General features: G+C 37.4%; 2 protein-coding genes across 21 annotated transcripts; one reads left to right on the top strand and one right to left on the bottom strand.

Moving 5' to 3' along the window:
- The first annotated feature begins 5776 nt into the window (after positions 1-5776).
- On the top strand, positions 5777-14699 carry LOC112281307 (lysine-specific demethylase JMJ27). 17 transcript variants are annotated; one of them, XM_090249934.1, is made up of 17 exons: positions 5777-5947; positions 7478-7570; positions 7838-8405; positions 8680-8798; positions 8949-9048; positions 9307-9436; positions 9656-9713; positions 10065-10968; positions 11130-11465; positions 11597-12142; positions 12358-12430; positions 12756-12841; positions 13014-13133; positions 13333-13400; positions 13517-13612; positions 13744-14299; positions 14425-14699. In XM_090249934.1, coding segments are annotated over exons 2-16 (3360 nt in total). In that variant the 5' UTR covers positions 5777-5947; positions 7478-7568; the 3' UTR covers positions 13898-14299; positions 14425-14699. The 17 variants fall into 17 exon arrangements, with proteins under 17 accessions (XP_090106060.1, XP_090106064.1, XP_090106066.1 ...); XM_090249938.1 differs by lacking the exon at positions 5777-5947 and adding an exon at positions 5966-6102; XM_090249936.1 differs by lacking the exon at positions 5777-5947 and adding an exon at positions 5975-6109.
- A 501-nt stretch (positions 14700-15200) lies between these two features.
- LOC112281309 (uncharacterized) lies at positions 15201-17018 on the bottom strand. Of its 4 annotated transcripts, none has more exons than XM_024517685.3 (3): positions 16804-17018; positions 16211-16391; positions 15201-15589 (listed from the first exon to the last, which is right to left on the bottom strand). In XM_024517685.3, exons 2-3 carry the CDS (start codon positions 16337-16339, stop codon positions 15497-15499), a joined length of 222 nt encoding a protein of 73 aa, XP_024373453.1. In that variant the 5' UTR covers positions 16340-16391; positions 16804-17018; the 3' UTR covers positions 15201-15496. The 4 variants fall into 4 exon arrangements, with proteins under 4 accessions (XP_024373453.1, XP_073389648.1, XP_024373451.1 ...); XM_073533547.2 differs by having other exon boundaries at positions 16211-16396; positions 16804-16900; XM_024517683.3 differs by lacking the exon at positions 16804-17018 and adding an exon at positions 16731-16795.
- Positions 17019-17111: the final 93 nt, after the last annotated feature.

Consider the following 17111-nt stretch of genomic DNA (forward strand, 5'->3'; position numbering starts at 1 on the left):
TCGTCCAGCAACGCCGCAAGACAGCACGGTCTTGGGAACTCTCTTTCTCTCTCTCTCTCTCCGGTGGAGACTACGATACCGGAAACCGTCTGTCGGGTTTAAATCACGGTCTTGGGAGACCTTTGTCTCGGGCAGTCCACGGTCTTGGGATTCTTTGTCTGGTGTGGACCACGGTCTTGAGTTATCGTGTGTATGATCGTGGGCCAATGGGGTCTTTACCACCGTGGTTCTGAATGGCTTCTGTGTGTGCGTTTATGTGTGAGTATGGAATATTATATTATACTTTGGTATACAATTTCTGAAGAACAAATCCCTCTTGCAAAGGAGGTGGGAATCATGGTAATAAAACTAAAACAAAAGAGTTTATGTTTGTTTCGTGTATAGTGGATAACATACAATACACTTCAAGACTTGTGGGTTGTGGCTCTTGGTAATAAACTTGGATATTTAGTCTTTTTTACTTTTTACTTTTTATTACTTTTCCCATTTACTGAGATACTTGTATGAGAAAAGAATTAACTAATAATTGTAGTAAAAAATTTAGATGAATTTATAGATAGATGACATGGGAAGAGAAAGATGACTCTTTGGATGCACCAAAAAGACATCATTCTCTAAAAATATGTCAAATACGAAATTCTTAATACTTATTATTGTAGCACTAAAGATGGTTAGTTTTAGAGAGTAATGTAGTATTATTTTACTATTATTATACATCTATTGTGTTTATTTTTTTAATTTGATATCATGGTTTGCTATGATTATGAATAAAACAAATTTATTCTTTTCATGATTATTAATATAAAATTATGATTTGTATAATTTTTTTTACACGTATACATACATATACAAATTACTACCAAATTCTAGCGGAGTATTTTTTTCTTCAATTATTTTGTTGGATAATGGTGCTAATTTTTATAATATCTGTCTTTTTTATAAAAGTAAAGTAATTGGTATCAAAGTTAACTTGATACCAATTTTAGAAACCTGTTATAATTGTAACTAATAAAAATTATATATATTCAAAATAATATTTTTATTTATTTAGTAAATTTGATGTGAAATAAAACCCTTGCTAAAATAATATTTTTTATGATAAAATAATGTTGTTGTAAAGTTTTAAGTCACAATCTTAGATCTATATCTGTTTATGTTACATGTCGAAAAAAAAAAAAAAAAAAAAAAAAAAAAACTTTGTGAGAACTGAATATCACAACTTGCATGAAGCAATAAAAAAATCTATCACATAGACAAGGGCTTTTTATGAGCAATCTCACAGTAACTACAGTTAAGTTGTTGAAATATAAAAATAATTTTAAAAACATGATTATATTATTAAATATTTGCAAAAAAATTAATGTAATAAAAAATTATTTTTATTTTCTTTGTATGTAAAATATTTTTTTATTTTGTTTGACATTTTTTTAACATTAAGCTCTGTAAAAAAAACACATACAAAGATAAAAAATCAAAAGCTGCTCACAAGCTCTTTAGAGAAGCTATAGCAACTGAATAAAGTAAAACCCTCCATGATTTTGAACAATATTGATGGTTAATTGTGATATTCTTTCTATTAATTTAGCATTAAACTGTTACCTACATCTTTATTACTGCATCTTTAACAATTTCCACAATAAACTTAGATTTTTTATTTGAAATTTTGCATTACACACACACACACACATATACATATATATATATATATATATATATATACATGCTAACTTGATAAGTGAGGAGTTTCAAGTTACTTTGTAGTGGAATTTTCACCAAATCTGTTTCAACTATTGTTAATCATATGAATAAATACTTCAATCATAATAAATAATATAAACATAAACATGATTTCTTTAGAAAATAAGAATAAATCATGTAATAAAAATAAAAAAATAAAAGCATTGCAATTATGTCATGAAGATTCATTAAAAGAATCCAATAAAATCTTGCAAAAAAAAACTCAACAATATTAACTAATGATAGTTACTAAATTTAGCATCTTTATTATTTTTATATTTAGTGTTATATTGCTATATATATATATATATATATAGAGTGTGTGTGTGTGTGTGTTCTATGCTACTGTAGGGGGTGCCAATAGCCTTGGTTTTTGTAACAGAGTGAAGTTTTGTTGAATATGAAGTATGTCAATGATCGTCTCATTTATTATTTGGCAAAATTTTGAACAAGTATGGATTATATGAATCAGTTTTAACACCATTTCTCCCATTCTCTTTTCATCTTCTTCCTCAATTATATCTGAGCTTTCTTCTCCAAGCATTTATTTATTTATTTATTACTTCTCCAAGCATTTCAAAGTTCTCATAGCCAAAAAAATAGAGGTACCATATTTGTGTGTGTTTGGCTTGCATGTCAAGGTCTGATGATGTACACAATCAATCAATTTAATCAATCCATCCATTCAACCAATCACTTCAATGATCATGTGGCTTGATGGAAAAGCCTTTGTGGGTTTTACCCACAATTGTTTTTAAATTCCTTTTTTTGAGAGTGGAGTCTACTGTAGGAAAATGAATGGCACAGCTTTAGTTCTCTTCCAAAATATTTTTTAGAATTTGCAAGAAAGGTAACAAAAAAAAATACTATGATAAATGTAATACAAGTGTTAAGTGAAATGGGGACATATAATATAAATGTAAAATGTATAAATTACTGATCAAAATACACACATTTTAGCATGTGATTTGCAAAAAAATGTTCTAGTTGTTTTTGTGGTTTTCTGCTTGTGATATTTTTAAATAATGTTATTGTTTAAAGAAAAGAAAATATACCTGTACAGAAATTTCCAGGTAGAAAACGACATTGTTACAAGTTACCAAAACTATAACATTCTTATGATAGTTTTCATGAATCCAATTTATTTTCATATAAAGAAGTATCGGCATAAAAAATAAACATAATTAGATTAATTAATATAAAATTCGTCATTATTCGACCATAGTTATTTTTTTCTATGATTATCCAACTAAATACAACAAATTAATTTGTGCTAAGATAAATATGTTTTATCAAAATCATCATTTTATATTGTACAAATGACTTGCAATGAAATCAGAAAGAAAAGAAACAAACAAAAAAACAAAAATTACAAGCATTTGTATTTGATTTTTTCATATTAATAGATTTTGATACTTTTTAAAAATAGCTCTTGTTTTAATTGAAAATTTGGTAGACAATATGAAATTTTAATGTTTATCATTTGATAGATTCATGAATTTTATATTTAACATCAATAAAACAGTTGGCTAATATTATAAATCATTTTATTGTCCAGGTTGTATTTTTAAGGGAAATTTTCATATATGTCCCTAAAATGTCCAGAAATATCAAGAATGCAAGGATATTTTTAATATTTCAAGATATTTGAGGGATATATATATTAAAACTTCCCTACATTTTATGGTTTTTAGTGAAAAATTTAAACTATAACAAAGATGTTATAGTTTAGTAGTTGGTCTCATGAGTTTCTATTTTGGCATAACAATACTTTTATTTTATTTTTCAATTATTTCTGCAAAAGAACTATAATTTTAAATCAAAGATGATACCAATTACCTGTAATAATAATAATGATAATAAAAATGATAATAAAAATGATAATAATATCATTGATAAAACTCTAGTTAAAAAAGAAACAATATGAATTCCTTTATGTATAAATATATATATATATATATTTGATGTTACTTATTTAATAAGATATCTTTATTATTTTCAAAATATCCTAAATTATTATTATTATTATTATTATTTGAGATAAATACATATCACCAAATTTATGTCCTTAATTTATAAAATTAAATATTAATTTAAATAGCATGTGAGACATAAGTTTACATTAAATTTTATTTATTATATATTATTATTTTTTTATGAATCCAATGGTAAATTTCTTTTGAGAGATCCTAGTATGTCCAAAAGTTGTATATATATATATATATATATAGGGAGAGAGAAGAATGTTAAATAGACCCACCTTTGATGAAGAATATGGAGATCATGATGAATGCAGTTGATTTTTACTAATTGTAGATCCAATAGTGGAGAAATGAATCAATATATATATATATATATATATATATTTCACATATTTTTTTATTTCCTTCTTCATGATGGTTTAGATGGGTGCATCAATTTAGTGAAAACTTGGATCTATTTAACATTCCCCTATATATCTCTTTATATATAACTAAAGCACATAATTATTTAATATGACAATGTATTCATTTAATAAATATGTGCTTAAAAGTAAACTAACATCATCACACGTGTTTTTTGAAAATCTTATCTTCTATTTTATTCAAATAAAAAAAATATCTCTTCAATTTTTGACTATAATTATCAAACATTTATACTCTTTCTGTAATTGTTGTATTAGAGGTTTAAAAATATTGTTTTTATGCAACATTAAGTTCCATCTAAGAAAAATACCATACTGTACACATGTACATGAGATTATGCGAAGTTTATTTGTTGCATATGCATAATATTGACAAAAGTTAAAGCAAACAAATCAATTTTTATTATTGTTATTACATTTATTTGAAGGAAAGCAAGAAATTTGCACGTTTTGAATGTCCTTTTTCTTCACATGTAGTGAAATCAACTTATAAAATTCAATTTACACTATAACCTACATCTTGGCCACTGTCAATATCAATACTTTATTTCAATAGAAATACACGTGTAGCACGGATGTAAATAGTAATTTTGGTACAGTAGAATTCTTTTGAAAATTCTGTTCTTTCAACATGTTTCTAGGAAGCAGCCAGTTGACCAATTGTAATTTACAAATGTATTTGCACACCAAAAGACAATCAATTAATTTTATTTGTTTAAAAACTATCTTTTGTGTCTCCATGAAAATATGTTGTGATTAATATCCAAGGTTGAACATTTACAAGGTAATAATTTTAGGATCAATATTCATGTATGATTTACTTTATTCTCAGTCACCCAAAAATTCCTTTGTTAATATTATTTAAAAAAAAAAAAACCCAAAAAATTACAAAATCAAAAAACATTATTTTTCAGAAGAACTACATTCTCATCTCACAACAATCCCACACAACGCACCTATATACACATTCAAGGCAACATGTCTAAATCAACACTCCTTTAAAAAAAGAAAGTTCCCAAAGAATAAAAGAAAAACCTCTCTATCTCTCTCTCTCTCTCTCTCTCACGCACACACACACACACGCTTCCACAAAGCAGAAATAAACAGCAAACAACAAACACTGCGGAACAAACAAGAAAGAAATATGAGAAATATAAAATCTGGATTACGAGGGAGACGAAGAGGGTCGGGCCGGGCCGGGCTGGGTCGGGCGACAAAGGGCTGCTGCTGATGCTGATACTGCTGCTGCTCAGTTTCACTCCTGGTCTCGCTCGCCCTTTCGCTGGCTCGCAGTGGAGGGAGGGAGGGAGGGCGGGAGAGAGAGGGAGTTGCGTTGCGTTGCGTTGCGATGCGTGACCGTGGTTGCGATGGAGTGAGTGAGTCTGCGTAGGAGTGCGTAGTAGCGCATGTATGGCATTATTATTTGCAACCAGCGTCGTCAGCATTAGCATCCCCTCGATCAGCCCTCACACAGCATAACATACGAGGAAGGAGAAGGGGAGTAAAGGGATAGATAGGCAGATAGACAGAAAGGGAGTAAAGGGAGTAAAAGTGGGGGTGAGTGAATGAGTGAGTGAGTGCGGGGAGGGGAGGGGAGGGAGGGAGCCAGGCTATTCTCGGGCGTTGCTACCATTCACTCACTCATTAGTGGTGTTTGTTGTGGACCCACTCACTTCGATCCCTGGGAGTATTCGCGCGGTGCCCACCCTTATGGCGGCCCCATTATTAGTGCTGTGACGTGGAGGTGGAGGTAGAGGAAACGGGGAGGGAAGGGAGGGGGGAAAAGAAAAGAAAAGAAAAGGAAAGGTGATTGTCGTCAAATCTTCCACACTCTCTGCCCGGTGTGTCTGCGTTGCTGCCAAATTTTTGATGCGCGGGTGAGGGGGGTGTTTCCCCGAGTGAGGAGGAGATGGTTTGGTTCGTTCGATCGGGGAGGCAATCACGGGCTGTTGGGACGGGAGGTTGGGTGTAGTTATTTTGAGACCCTGTTCTCATTGTTTTGGTTTTTTGACATCGCGCTCTCTCTCTCTCTCTCTCTCGTTTTGGCGCGGCTATGGCTAGAGGAGTGATGAGGTGGTATCTTTTTCCTGGTTGGGGAGATGGGGCGAGGTGAAGGATGTGCAGGGAGGGATGAGTATGAGGATGTGGTTTCTTGACGTTGGATGGGGCGGTAGCGAAAGCTGTGTTGTTTGGGATTTTGGGATTGTGAAATGTAGGGTACCATTATCGGAAATGCAGCAGTTGTGTGTCCGAGTCTTACTGGTAGCGCGTAAAGATGCCTCTGGTTACGAATGAGCTTAAGCTAGGATGTGTGACGTTCATTTAGGGTGAATGTATTGCCTTAGCGTCGTGTAATAATCGTTTGTTCGATCATTGTCGGGGCTGATCATTGGGTATCTCTGGTCTTGTTTATTTCATGAAGTGACGTAATCAAGATGCTTGATTACCAGTGATGTACCAGCTCTGGTCCGGTGGGATTTGTTCATGGCCAGATATCTTGAAAGTTATTGGTTTCTTCTATGTTTTCGCCTCTTGGTGCTGTTCTTCATCACAATTGGTAGGTGTCACCACTATCAGTCTGGCCTCGACGTTTCAGCCTAATGCTTTGCCAAGCTTGAGCTGTCAAGGACGCACACCTCAATAGTCGTGCTTGCCATGAATGGACGGGTTCAGGATTCACAAGTAGTCTTCGTTTGACAAGTTTGGCATGGCATCAGCAATTTTCTGATTAGAAGACAGGTTGAAATTACGGCATCTTGATGTCAGATCGTACGTTTTTTTTTTTTTTTTTTTTTTTTTTTTAAATTTTTTAAATTTTTTAATGCAATTGTATTAGTAAATTCTTGGCACATTTAAGTCATTGCGCCAAGGTCATGGTTTTGTCGGTTGCAGGAATATAATGGATCTGCACCAGGTACCTCCGTCTAAAAGTTCACGTGTAATTGTCTTTGCGGTCTCTGTTGGTGTTTTTGTTCCTACTTCGCAGTATTTGCATCTGTGCAGTTAGTCATGTCCACTGTGCGTTTCAGCTTCTCGCCCATGCATAGTCATGGATTTCGCAACTTCCATAAAACGTATCCTTGGATTTCCGCACAGTTGTGTATATTATTTTTCAGTGGTTTTTATTGGAACTTGATGACCCGCAAATTTTGAAACCTAAAAATATGTAAATGTGTTGATGTAAATAAGAGTTCTTCCTTCTCTTGATCAGCTTCATGTACACTCTACAGGTGTTTGCAAGATAGGTTTCACAAGATGCACACTTCCATTGTGGTATTTATGCCCTTAAGCTTCCCAATCTTAAGGTTGATAATAGCTTGGTTTCTGAAATTTCAGGTATACCTACCAGCGGATCAAATTGCTAGGATGCAAATTCTGTCTGAAGCCAACTGAAGTCATTAACTAGTGATCATTGAGTGCTGTCCCTATGTACGTATTGTTCCTGTCACAATTATCGCATTTTGGATGTATAGATTCTGTACATTTTAATGCCTGTCTACTGCAAGTGTTGTGTGAGCTCTACTTCTTGAAGAGTGATACACGTTACCTTTTTGCGAGGCATGTACCTTTTCTTTGAAATATACGTGACCTTTTAGTTTAGATTCGCATACTGGTATGCTTGTTTTTTGCCTTGGGGTTTCATTTTATTTATATGCTTTGTCACTCCTCTCCTGACGATGGCTTGAAGAATGGCAGGGGGTTTGATGGCCCTATAAAGTTTAGGCCGCAACGCCAAGCAAAGCAAGATGCTCAAATTCGTCTCAGAAAGACGGATGAAGATAGTAGTGACGATAAGAGTGAGATCGAATCTGAGGGTCTGAATGGGTCTGAAGTGGGACAGGCTGGTATGCCTGCGAACAGCGCCGACTTTAAGTTAGATGGAACTGAATCAGAATCTGCCCCAAGCATAAAGCGTAAGTCTATGTCCCAGAAGGATCCTGAAAATCTCGCTCTACCTGATTCTGCTAACCGTTGCCATAGGAGTGATGGAAAGAAATGGCAATGCTCGGGGAGCAAGATTGAGGGGTCCATATATTGTGAAAAGCACACTTTGTATTACAGGGACAAGAAGGGCAAGTCTCCCAAGACACTTAAGGTAAAGGAACCTAAGCAAATTCACAGGGTAAAGAAGGAAAAGGTAACTGAAAGTCCCAATGATTCTGCAAAATCCCAAAGGAAAAGAAATGCTCGGGCTGCAGATAGCAAGGCTGAGGAGCCCGACAACAGTGATTGTGATCATTCGAAGCCGATATATGGAAGACAGGTCGGTACTCGACTTGCACACTCGACGTATCCTGTCTAGCGTCAAAAATCGTAATTAGTGTGCATGATGATGTAATAATTGGCCGATAAGGATTATTATCAAAATAATTACTGAGACTTGCATGTAGAGTGAAAGTGCCTGGAAGTAAACGATCTCTACTTTGATTGTTCGTTTTTGTGGTCGTCATTCGTGGACATTCTCGTACAATGCAACCTTCTAATCTAATTCGTTCGAATCTGTTATCACTAACTGCCTCTTTTGGATGTCCTTTTAGGGAAGGGATTTCACAGAAGTTCGCATGTGCCACCAATGCCAGAGCAGCAAGAAGGAGAAGGTTGCTTTTTGCAGGAAGTGTAATCGCAGGCGCTTCTGCTCCGATTGTATTGAGAATTGGTAAAGGCAACCGTCTGGAAGTTTGTCATTGGATTTGTTTGTACACGTTAGTAATCTCTGTCCTCGTCTAATATATTGAGAATGCATTCCATGTGCGGCACTCAAGGTCACACAGAAATTCCCTGAAGATTTGTTTTTATTCTCTGTCAGGTATCCCTTGCTGACATTTGACGATGTAGTTGAAAATTGCCCATGGTGTCGTGGGAACTGCAATTGCAAGGCCTGTCTTCGTTCCAGTGGGCCTACCCTGGTGAACACTGAGCACCTTTACCTTTATGCTAAGTGAAGTGGAGCAATATGACATGGAGATGCATTTGTGTGAAGATTCAAAATCTTGTTCTAAGGGAGGGAAATTTAAGTTGATAAATGGATTTTAAGACTTCGTTGAAAATTAGTAATCAATTATATATCCCATTGGAGCGATGACCGTGTTGTTTACGATGAATAAACTTCAATTTTCACTGACGTGCTATTAATGTCCGTCCGTGATGACGGCCCTAATTTACAGGAGAAAGCACCTCTTTCTGACGAGGAAACCAAGAAGATTTTGCTGTATTGCCTGGTCAAAATTCTACCTTGCTTGCAGAAACTGCACCAGGAGCAGCGTGAGGAGCTGAAGGTCGAGCGCAGTAGACAAGGTAAAGTACAGGTTCTGCATTGAGTGATTGTAAATAAGATTGGTAACAAGGCCAATGGGCAGTCTTAACTCTCATTAAAATGAGGCTACTTCTTGGGTAGAAATAGAGTCATCTGCCGATTTATGTGCTATGAACGTAACCTTGTTCCTGGACTTCAACAAGTTCTTGACAAATGAAATGTAAGATCAGACGTTGAGTCTGTCTGTTGCACTGGTTCAGGAACGCCTGCTGTAAATGTGGAGCGGGCAGCAATTTCAATGGACGAGCGTTTGTATTGGTAAGCGTCATCAGCATTAAATATAAAGGTTTTGTCTGTTTGATGTGGCTCGAAATTATGATGAATTTTATTACAGGACTATCTCAACCATTCAAATTTTTCAGTTCCTGTGAACTGCATCTACTGGTCGAATGCGTTTCATTTTCAACGTTTAAGTTCAGTATGTACCAAACGTTTAACTGATATGGTTGTATCTTGGCTCTACTTATTATCTTTAGCAATAAAAGTATTATGTGATAAGTCATGCGAAACTCCATCCTGGACGCAAGTCTCACTTTATTTTCTGAGCTTATTTTCTTAGGAACTTCTATGTTCATTTTTTGACGGATGAGATTTGTCATGAATTTGCAGCAATAATTGTAGCACTTCAATCGTCGACTACCACAGGAATTGTAAAGAATGCGGTTACGACCTCTGTCTTCGATGCTGTCACGAGCTTCGTCACGGACTCCAGCCTGGGGGTAAGCAGGCTGAATCAGCACACATAAAGCTTCCTGAGTACGATGACAATGAGAAAGTCAAAGAAAAGGAGAACGAGAAGAAGGAAAAGGAGAAGGAGAAGAAGGGAAACGAGAAGGAGAAGAATAAACTTTCTAAAAGAAGAGGGAGGAAGAGGAAAAATCCTCCTGAAGAAGTGGACGAAAGAGGCGTGATACTTTTAAAGGATAGCGATGACGACCTCCAAACACTCGACTCAGCCGGCATGAATTTGGAATCCGCTCTACCGGCTGCAGTGGAACTGGAGCCAGAAGCAGAGACTTTACCTGCTTGGGTTGCGAACGATGATGGTTCCATCCCATGCCCTCCATCCGCTCGAGGTGGTTGTGGTAAGACTACTCTATCCCTTCGCACACTCTTCGACCAAGACTGGACTGCCAAGCTTACCTCAGAGGTTGAGAATGCTGCTGCGACTTGTGATATTCCAAAGCAGGATGATTCAGTGCGCTGTGACGTCTGTTACAAGTCCGAAGCAAATGAAAAACAGGACTTGCGCTTGTGTGCGAATCGGATTCATTCAAATGATAACTACCTATTTTGTCCAACAAGGCAAAGTGTGGAAGACGTAGGGCTTACCCACTTCCAGAAGCATTGGATGCGTGGTGAGCCTGTTATTGTCCGGGACGTGCTTGAATGTACTACGGGCCTCAGCTGGGAGCCTCTGGTTATGTGGCGTGCAGTTCGAGAAACTACCAAGGGCAAGTTTAAAGATGACACCAAAACTGTCAAAGCACTTGACTGTCTTGATTGGCGTGAGGTAAGCTATCAGGTGAAGAGGTATTGATGTACTGGTTCTACCATTTTTGGTATCTGTAATCACTTTTCCTCTTACTCTATTTCTAAGTTAAACTATTGTTAAGTCATTAGCAGTGCTTCAGAGCATGGTTCTCTGATTTTAGTAGTTGTATGTGGTTTCAGGTTGAAATCAACATTCATCAGTTCTTCAAGGGCTACGAGGAAGGGAGACTTCAAAGAAAACCCGATGGATGGCCTGAAATGCTGAAGTTGAAGGATTGGCCACCTTCTAACCACTTTGAGGAACGCCTTCCGAGACACGGAGCTGAATTTCTTCATGCACTGCCTTTCCACGAATATACTGACCCGTCAAAGGGCATGCTCAATCTAGCTGCCCAACTACCCAAAGAGGCTATTAAGCCTGACTTGGGCCCAAAAACGTATATTGCCTACGGATTGAGACACGAGCTGGGAATGGGTGATTCAGTTACGAAGTTGCATTGCGACATGTCTGATGCAGTAAGCTTTCTTGTCCAAGGCCGTTCAATTTGGGATTCAGACTTTGGAATCGGCATGAAAATTCTACTTCCCAATCGCAGGTTTGGATAGTCTCGCCATATTAACATCGTCTCTTTGTGGTTAATGTGCAGGTCAATGTGTTGACACACTCTGCAGAAATTAAGTTTCCAAAAGACAAGGTACCAATGATTGAGAAGCTTCTTAAAAAATTTAAACTAGGCGGGATCGAGTATGGTCAGCATGGCAAGAAAACAAAGAAAGGCGGAAGAAAAAGTGTGGAAAAGAAAGACACCTCTTGCAACAAACATGAAGAGATAATTAGTGTAGAGGGTACACCAAAGATTGTGGAAAATGAACCAAAAACTGCTGAAGAAATTTCAGCTGAAACAATGAATCCGTCTATTGGCAGACCACTAAATGGTGGTAAGCAAATTATGCATGATAATGGTATTTGCAAGAACAACGTTGATAGCAAATCTCAAAATCAATTAGGTGTTCTAATCGAGGCTGGCGTCGATAGGCATGAGACTGAAAGTCAGGGACTTTCGGCTGATGATGCAACGTATGGTGGGGCTCTTTGGGACATATTTCGACGGGAGGATGTGCCCAAACTTGATGAATACCTGCGAAGGCATTGGCGTGAGTTTTTGCATGTCGATTGTATGCCTGTTGATAACGTGAGTACGCTATCTTGTCTGGGTTTTGCATGTCCTTTTTCTCAGTGTGCATTTAAGTTACGCATACGAATAGCAACATGTTTCCGTGCTTGAATCTCTAAACTTGTCAATCTTACACTTCGAGTTAAAGTAGTAGCAATATGATATATCAAGTGCTGTTCATACTTTTGTTGTGTACTCATTGTGTAATAATATGTGGTTGCCTGAGCTTGTAGGTAATTCACCCAATTCATGATCAAACATTCTATTTGGATGTGGAACAGAAGAGGCGATTGAAAGAAGAATACGGTGAGACACTTCACTGTTAAAGTACCTGCTCTTGGTTGGCAGGGCCATATGGATCGCTTTAGTATCTCATGTTTCTCATTGTATATAGTTGTAGTATTGAAGTCATTGTCACAGTCTCGAGTTGCAGTTACTACTAAAACAACTACGTAGAAATCTCTGTGTAGTAGTGGTAGTTTATTCTCATTTGCATGCCCGGAACAGTTTAAATATAACTTCAACACCTGCTACATTGTCTGATTGGTTTACAGAAAGAGGTTTGTGCAGCAATTCAAGGCATATAAATTTCAAACCACATCACAGCACTGAATGATTTGTCATCCTGCAGGAATTGAACCCTGGACTTTCGAGCAGGCTTATGGCGAAGCTGTATTTATTCCTGTTGGATGTCCTCACCAAGTTCGTAATCTGAAGGTAATTTTAGTATTCCTGATTGGTCAACATTTTATTTTTCTGTATCAATGCTAACAAGGTTGAGCATTTCTGATTTCTTGTTTGTTGTAGCCAATCTTATGTTCTCTCTGGTTGTAAAGTTATCCATATCCAGCTGTGTGATAAGCTCTATCGTTTTGGGTTGCTGATGTAGTCATGTATCAAGGTAGCACTCGATTTCGTTTCTCCTGAGAATGTGAGCCAGTGTGTCGACTTGACGGAGCAGTTTCGCCTTCTTCCTACTGATCATCGGGCAAAGGAAGATAAACTTGAGGTACTGTAACCTTAGTTTCTGTCTTCCAATTCCACAACTACTGAAAATGCGATTAGCCTGCTAACCAAAGTCTATACGGGGTTATATTTCAGCTTGATTACAGAAGTAGATTATACGCATGTTTTTGCAAAATCAGAGAGAGAGAGAGAGAGAGAGAGAGAGAGAGAGAGAGATTGATACTAATTTGTTCATTCCACAGGTTAAGAAAATGATGTTGTATACAGCCAGATATGCGATGGATCAACTCAAAGAATTAGACAGGCCCAAGTGAGTTTGATATTTTATTAACCTTGCTAGCCTCTGCTTTTCTGATCTTTTGTTTTGAGTTTTTTTTGAGTTGTCGTGTAACATTTGAATGTGGTATAACTTATGGATGACCTCAGGGAAGAGACGTTAGAACAATTTTATATAGAGCCGAAAAGACAGAAATTAGAAAAACCAGGACATCCGGTGGTGAATCACAAGGAAGCCTCAATTGGGTAAACTTCAAGATGGATCGTTAAATAAGACAGAATATAATTTATGTCTCACTCAACTGCCGCTTACCTCATGTTAGATTTTACTAAGTGCTTTTTACGATTAATATTAATTGTGTTTCCCTGAAGCACAGGGATGAGGCCCCTGGAAAGACTTTGAAACATTATATAAGCAGGAAAAAGAATCGACGTTTTTTTCTTAAATATTCAAGAAGAGCAAAGTCACAGTGGCCCAGAGGGAAGAGATTCCAAGGTCATGAAGACGGTCGCTCCATAGGCACTTCATGAATTTGTCACATCTAACAAGATTCTATCCAACAAATATTTTTAATGAAATTTCAGCCGGGTTCACTTCAACGATCCTAAGTTTTAGTATTATTTCTGAAGACCTCTTGGTTGTGAGAAGAGTGAAGCTGAACTAACAACTGTGCAGTTGATTATCTTTCTATATGTGAAACAAGCCAATCTCGATGTACTTGGTGAGAACTTTAATAGTGCGTTTTGAGATACTGAAGACCTTAATCTCGGACACATGGTTGTTTTAGGGAAGAGGCGAAGACACAGGATGAGTTAGTTAGACCTAAGTCAGATGACTCTGACTATGAACCCGGAAGGCATGGAAGGAAAAGACACCTGAAGAATCGGAAGCATTGATAATCAAGACGGTGAATTGTCTTCGATTCTTTTGGAGTGAGTATTTATTATTAATTTTTGATTCATTTTGTCTGCAAGTCTCTGGTACGTAGGCTTAATCTCATACGTGTTCTATACTGAAGTATTATTACTTCAACTGATATATCTAATGTGTTGTCCAGCCCCTGCACGAAAACCTGTTAACCGTTGCCAGCATTACATTTGCTGCCTCTTAAGGGTGAAGCCGCAGATAGCTCGAAACCTTGGCATGCAAGATTAGATGTGAAGAATGGCAATTCAGTGTGCTCCTGTCTTCCTTGAACCAATCACCGTGAGATCTGAAAGGTTGCCAGAATGGGCTCCCAAGTTCGTCAAGGTTGTGCGCAACTACGTTCACAGGATTGTAAATCCATGTACACCAATTTTCATTATTATTCATGCACGTCTTTTAGTGAAATACTGGTTTCACAATTTGTTCTATTGCAAACGCTCACACAATTGCCTTGTAGTTCATTGGTTTCTATATTAATTTCATCTTCGTTGCATTTCAAAAAGTTTTGTTTGCGTATATGCTGCAATTACTGGAAGGTTGTTATCCCAGTGCGATCACAGAATAAAGTGTATTAAAGCATCGTTCACAAGTGCAGTTCAGAATTTACGACCTAGATCAGGTGCATACTGGTCCATCAATTTCAGCACCATTGTTCAATTCTGCATGTTAGAGCTGTTGGTAAACATTACTTAAGTTTGATAGAGCGTCTGTACATGCTCTACTATTCCTTTCGAGAAATCTCGTTGATGGAGGCGTCGGACCACTACAGTAACTTCACCAGCAGATGGTAACAAGTCCCGATGTTTACGAAACTATTTGTGATTTGAGTTCTATCCAGTAGGGCAGTGTGAGACATCACACCAACCCTATTCACATTGATGACAAGAAAGACCGCAACAAAATATATGCGGAAAAACCATTTCTCATTGCATGTTAATTAGGATACTATATGAGTACTTAGCAGAAGCTACATACAAGCTGCTTGCTGTGCCATCATGCTCTATTTCTAGGACCAATGGCGAATCCCAAGGATTTGCGGAATTTGAAACTTTGCAATTGACATCAGTAGAAGATAAAAGGCTGGCAGTGGATGAAAGAGAGCCCATTCCTCTCGCCACAGCAACTGATACATACCATTGAGGTTGATTCTCTTCACCAACCAAATACCCTTAGATGGTGAGGTCGGCACCTATTTCCCGAATTTATGACGCTGCTTTGTTCTTCTTGATCATATCGCGAATTTCATCCCCTGATGGTGGACGAGGTCCTTCTGGTGGGTAGACCACATATGAGCGCTGGCACAAGTACCACTGCAGTTAGAACTGCAGTTTGAATTTGGGTAATTCGAAGAGTAGTAGTAAAACTGATATAACTCAAGGCCCACCAGGACATGGAATACTAATACCTTCACACACGACAGCGAAATTTGAAGCACAAACCAGACAAGGGCTTGATGCAACATATGTTTCGTCACCGTGGCACAGCCACATTACAGAAATTATTAACTATAAAGAGAAACTCGTAAGAAAGTGACTATGAAACAAAGAAGCGAACTCTGTCTGCTCACTGACGTATACAGCAAGTCACGTGTCCACACAACGGGATTTCGAAGAATTTGGGTTCAGATAGAAACAAAATTTTAATCTTGCTGGATTGAAGATGCTTCAAACTCGTTAATCTGGAGCAATCCACAACCGCAACCACCATTCTTGAAGAATATGGATAAAATGAAAATACGCTACTAAAAGTAGTTTCAATCAATTCCATCGCTAAATCTTGCTCCATTGTAAATTGAACTTAAACAGGCACCAATAACTTGGGAGAATGAAAACGAAGTAATCTCAAGACACACCGAGCTAAACCCACAAATTAAAGATGGTAATTGACGTGAGTTGGAATGTAACATAGGTGCTTACATTACGAATAATCTTCTCCAGATTATCGGAGTTGTTTGCAAAAGCGTACATCATGACAATCGGAATAGCAATGTAGGTGCCAAATTTGAACACCTCCAATAGTCCCTTCTTCTTCCCCAATGCAGACATCCTATCCCTCTCCGAAGCAAACCTTGCAAAAAAATTCTTCAGTCGTCTGCACCTGCTCTATACCGCAAACAGAGATATTGTCAAGCACCTTCCAAACTCCGAGCAGAAGTGATTGATACCACAGAACGATTTAAAGTATATACCACAAAATCCGCCAAAACCCTCAATGAGAAAAACTATTGTTTTTCGAAAACAGCATCAGTTTCTCTCCAAATTCCGCACCACGACGGCTTCCTTTGAACACTTAAATAAACATGGCCAACCCTAGAGTTACCGAAATTCCTTCTAGATCTACAACTTCGCTCAAATGACTGATCCAACTTGGTCTCTGAGATGGATTAATTGTACCCAATGAAAGTAAACAAAAAATAGAAGAAAAAAGCATGTTCACCAGGGTAGGCGATTCCGTTCACTAAGCGCAGCAAGCAGACAACCACAAAATTCACCAAAACTTCTACCAGTACCTAGCAGAGCGCCATCGTCCTGACTAGGATACTTATAAGCGAAGCAGAGATGGATGAGACAATGACGAGTATCAGATGATGACGGAACTCAGTCCTCGGCTCTTGTGAAGACGCATCATGTGGAAAGTAGGAAAACTGAACTGGATGAATGAGAGGCGAACGGCGCACTCTAAGGACCAGTGTTTCCGGATTTTGGGGTTCTGCCGTTTTTGTCTATGCTAATACGTGTGCTAATGAATTTCAGCATACAGATTTTTCCCTTGCGTTGATTGAAGACATTAGAGAACTGCACATGCAGCTTCAATTTT

Source organism: Physcomitrium patens, chromosome 4, assembly GCF_059467195.1.
Source record: "Physcomitrium patens ecotype Gransden chromosome 4, ASM5946719v1, whole genome shotgun sequence".
NCBI lineage: Eukaryota > Viridiplantae > Streptophyta > Bryopsida > Funariales > Funariaceae > Physcomitrium > Physcomitrium patens.

Bases quoted from the DNA above. Each gene is read 5' to 3' on its own strand.
- LOC112281307 (XM_090249934.1), top strand. The intron at 9,437-9,655 runs GTAAAGTACAGG...GCACTGGTTCAG, and splicing joins GGTCGAGCGCAGTAGACAAG to GAACGCCTGCTGTAAATGTG. The intron at 12,431-12,755 runs GTGAGACACTTC...GTCATCCTGCAG, and splicing joins GCGATTGAAAGAAGAATACG to GAATTGAACCCTGGACTTTC.
- LOC112281309 (XM_024517685.3), bottom strand. From the start codon at position 16,339: ATGTCTGCATTGGGGAAGAAGAAGGGACTATTGGAGGTGTTCAAATTT. The intron at 15,590-16,210 runs GTAAGCACCTAT...TACTTGTGCCAG, and splicing joins TGGAGAAGATTATTCGTAAT to CGCTCATATGTGGTCTACCC.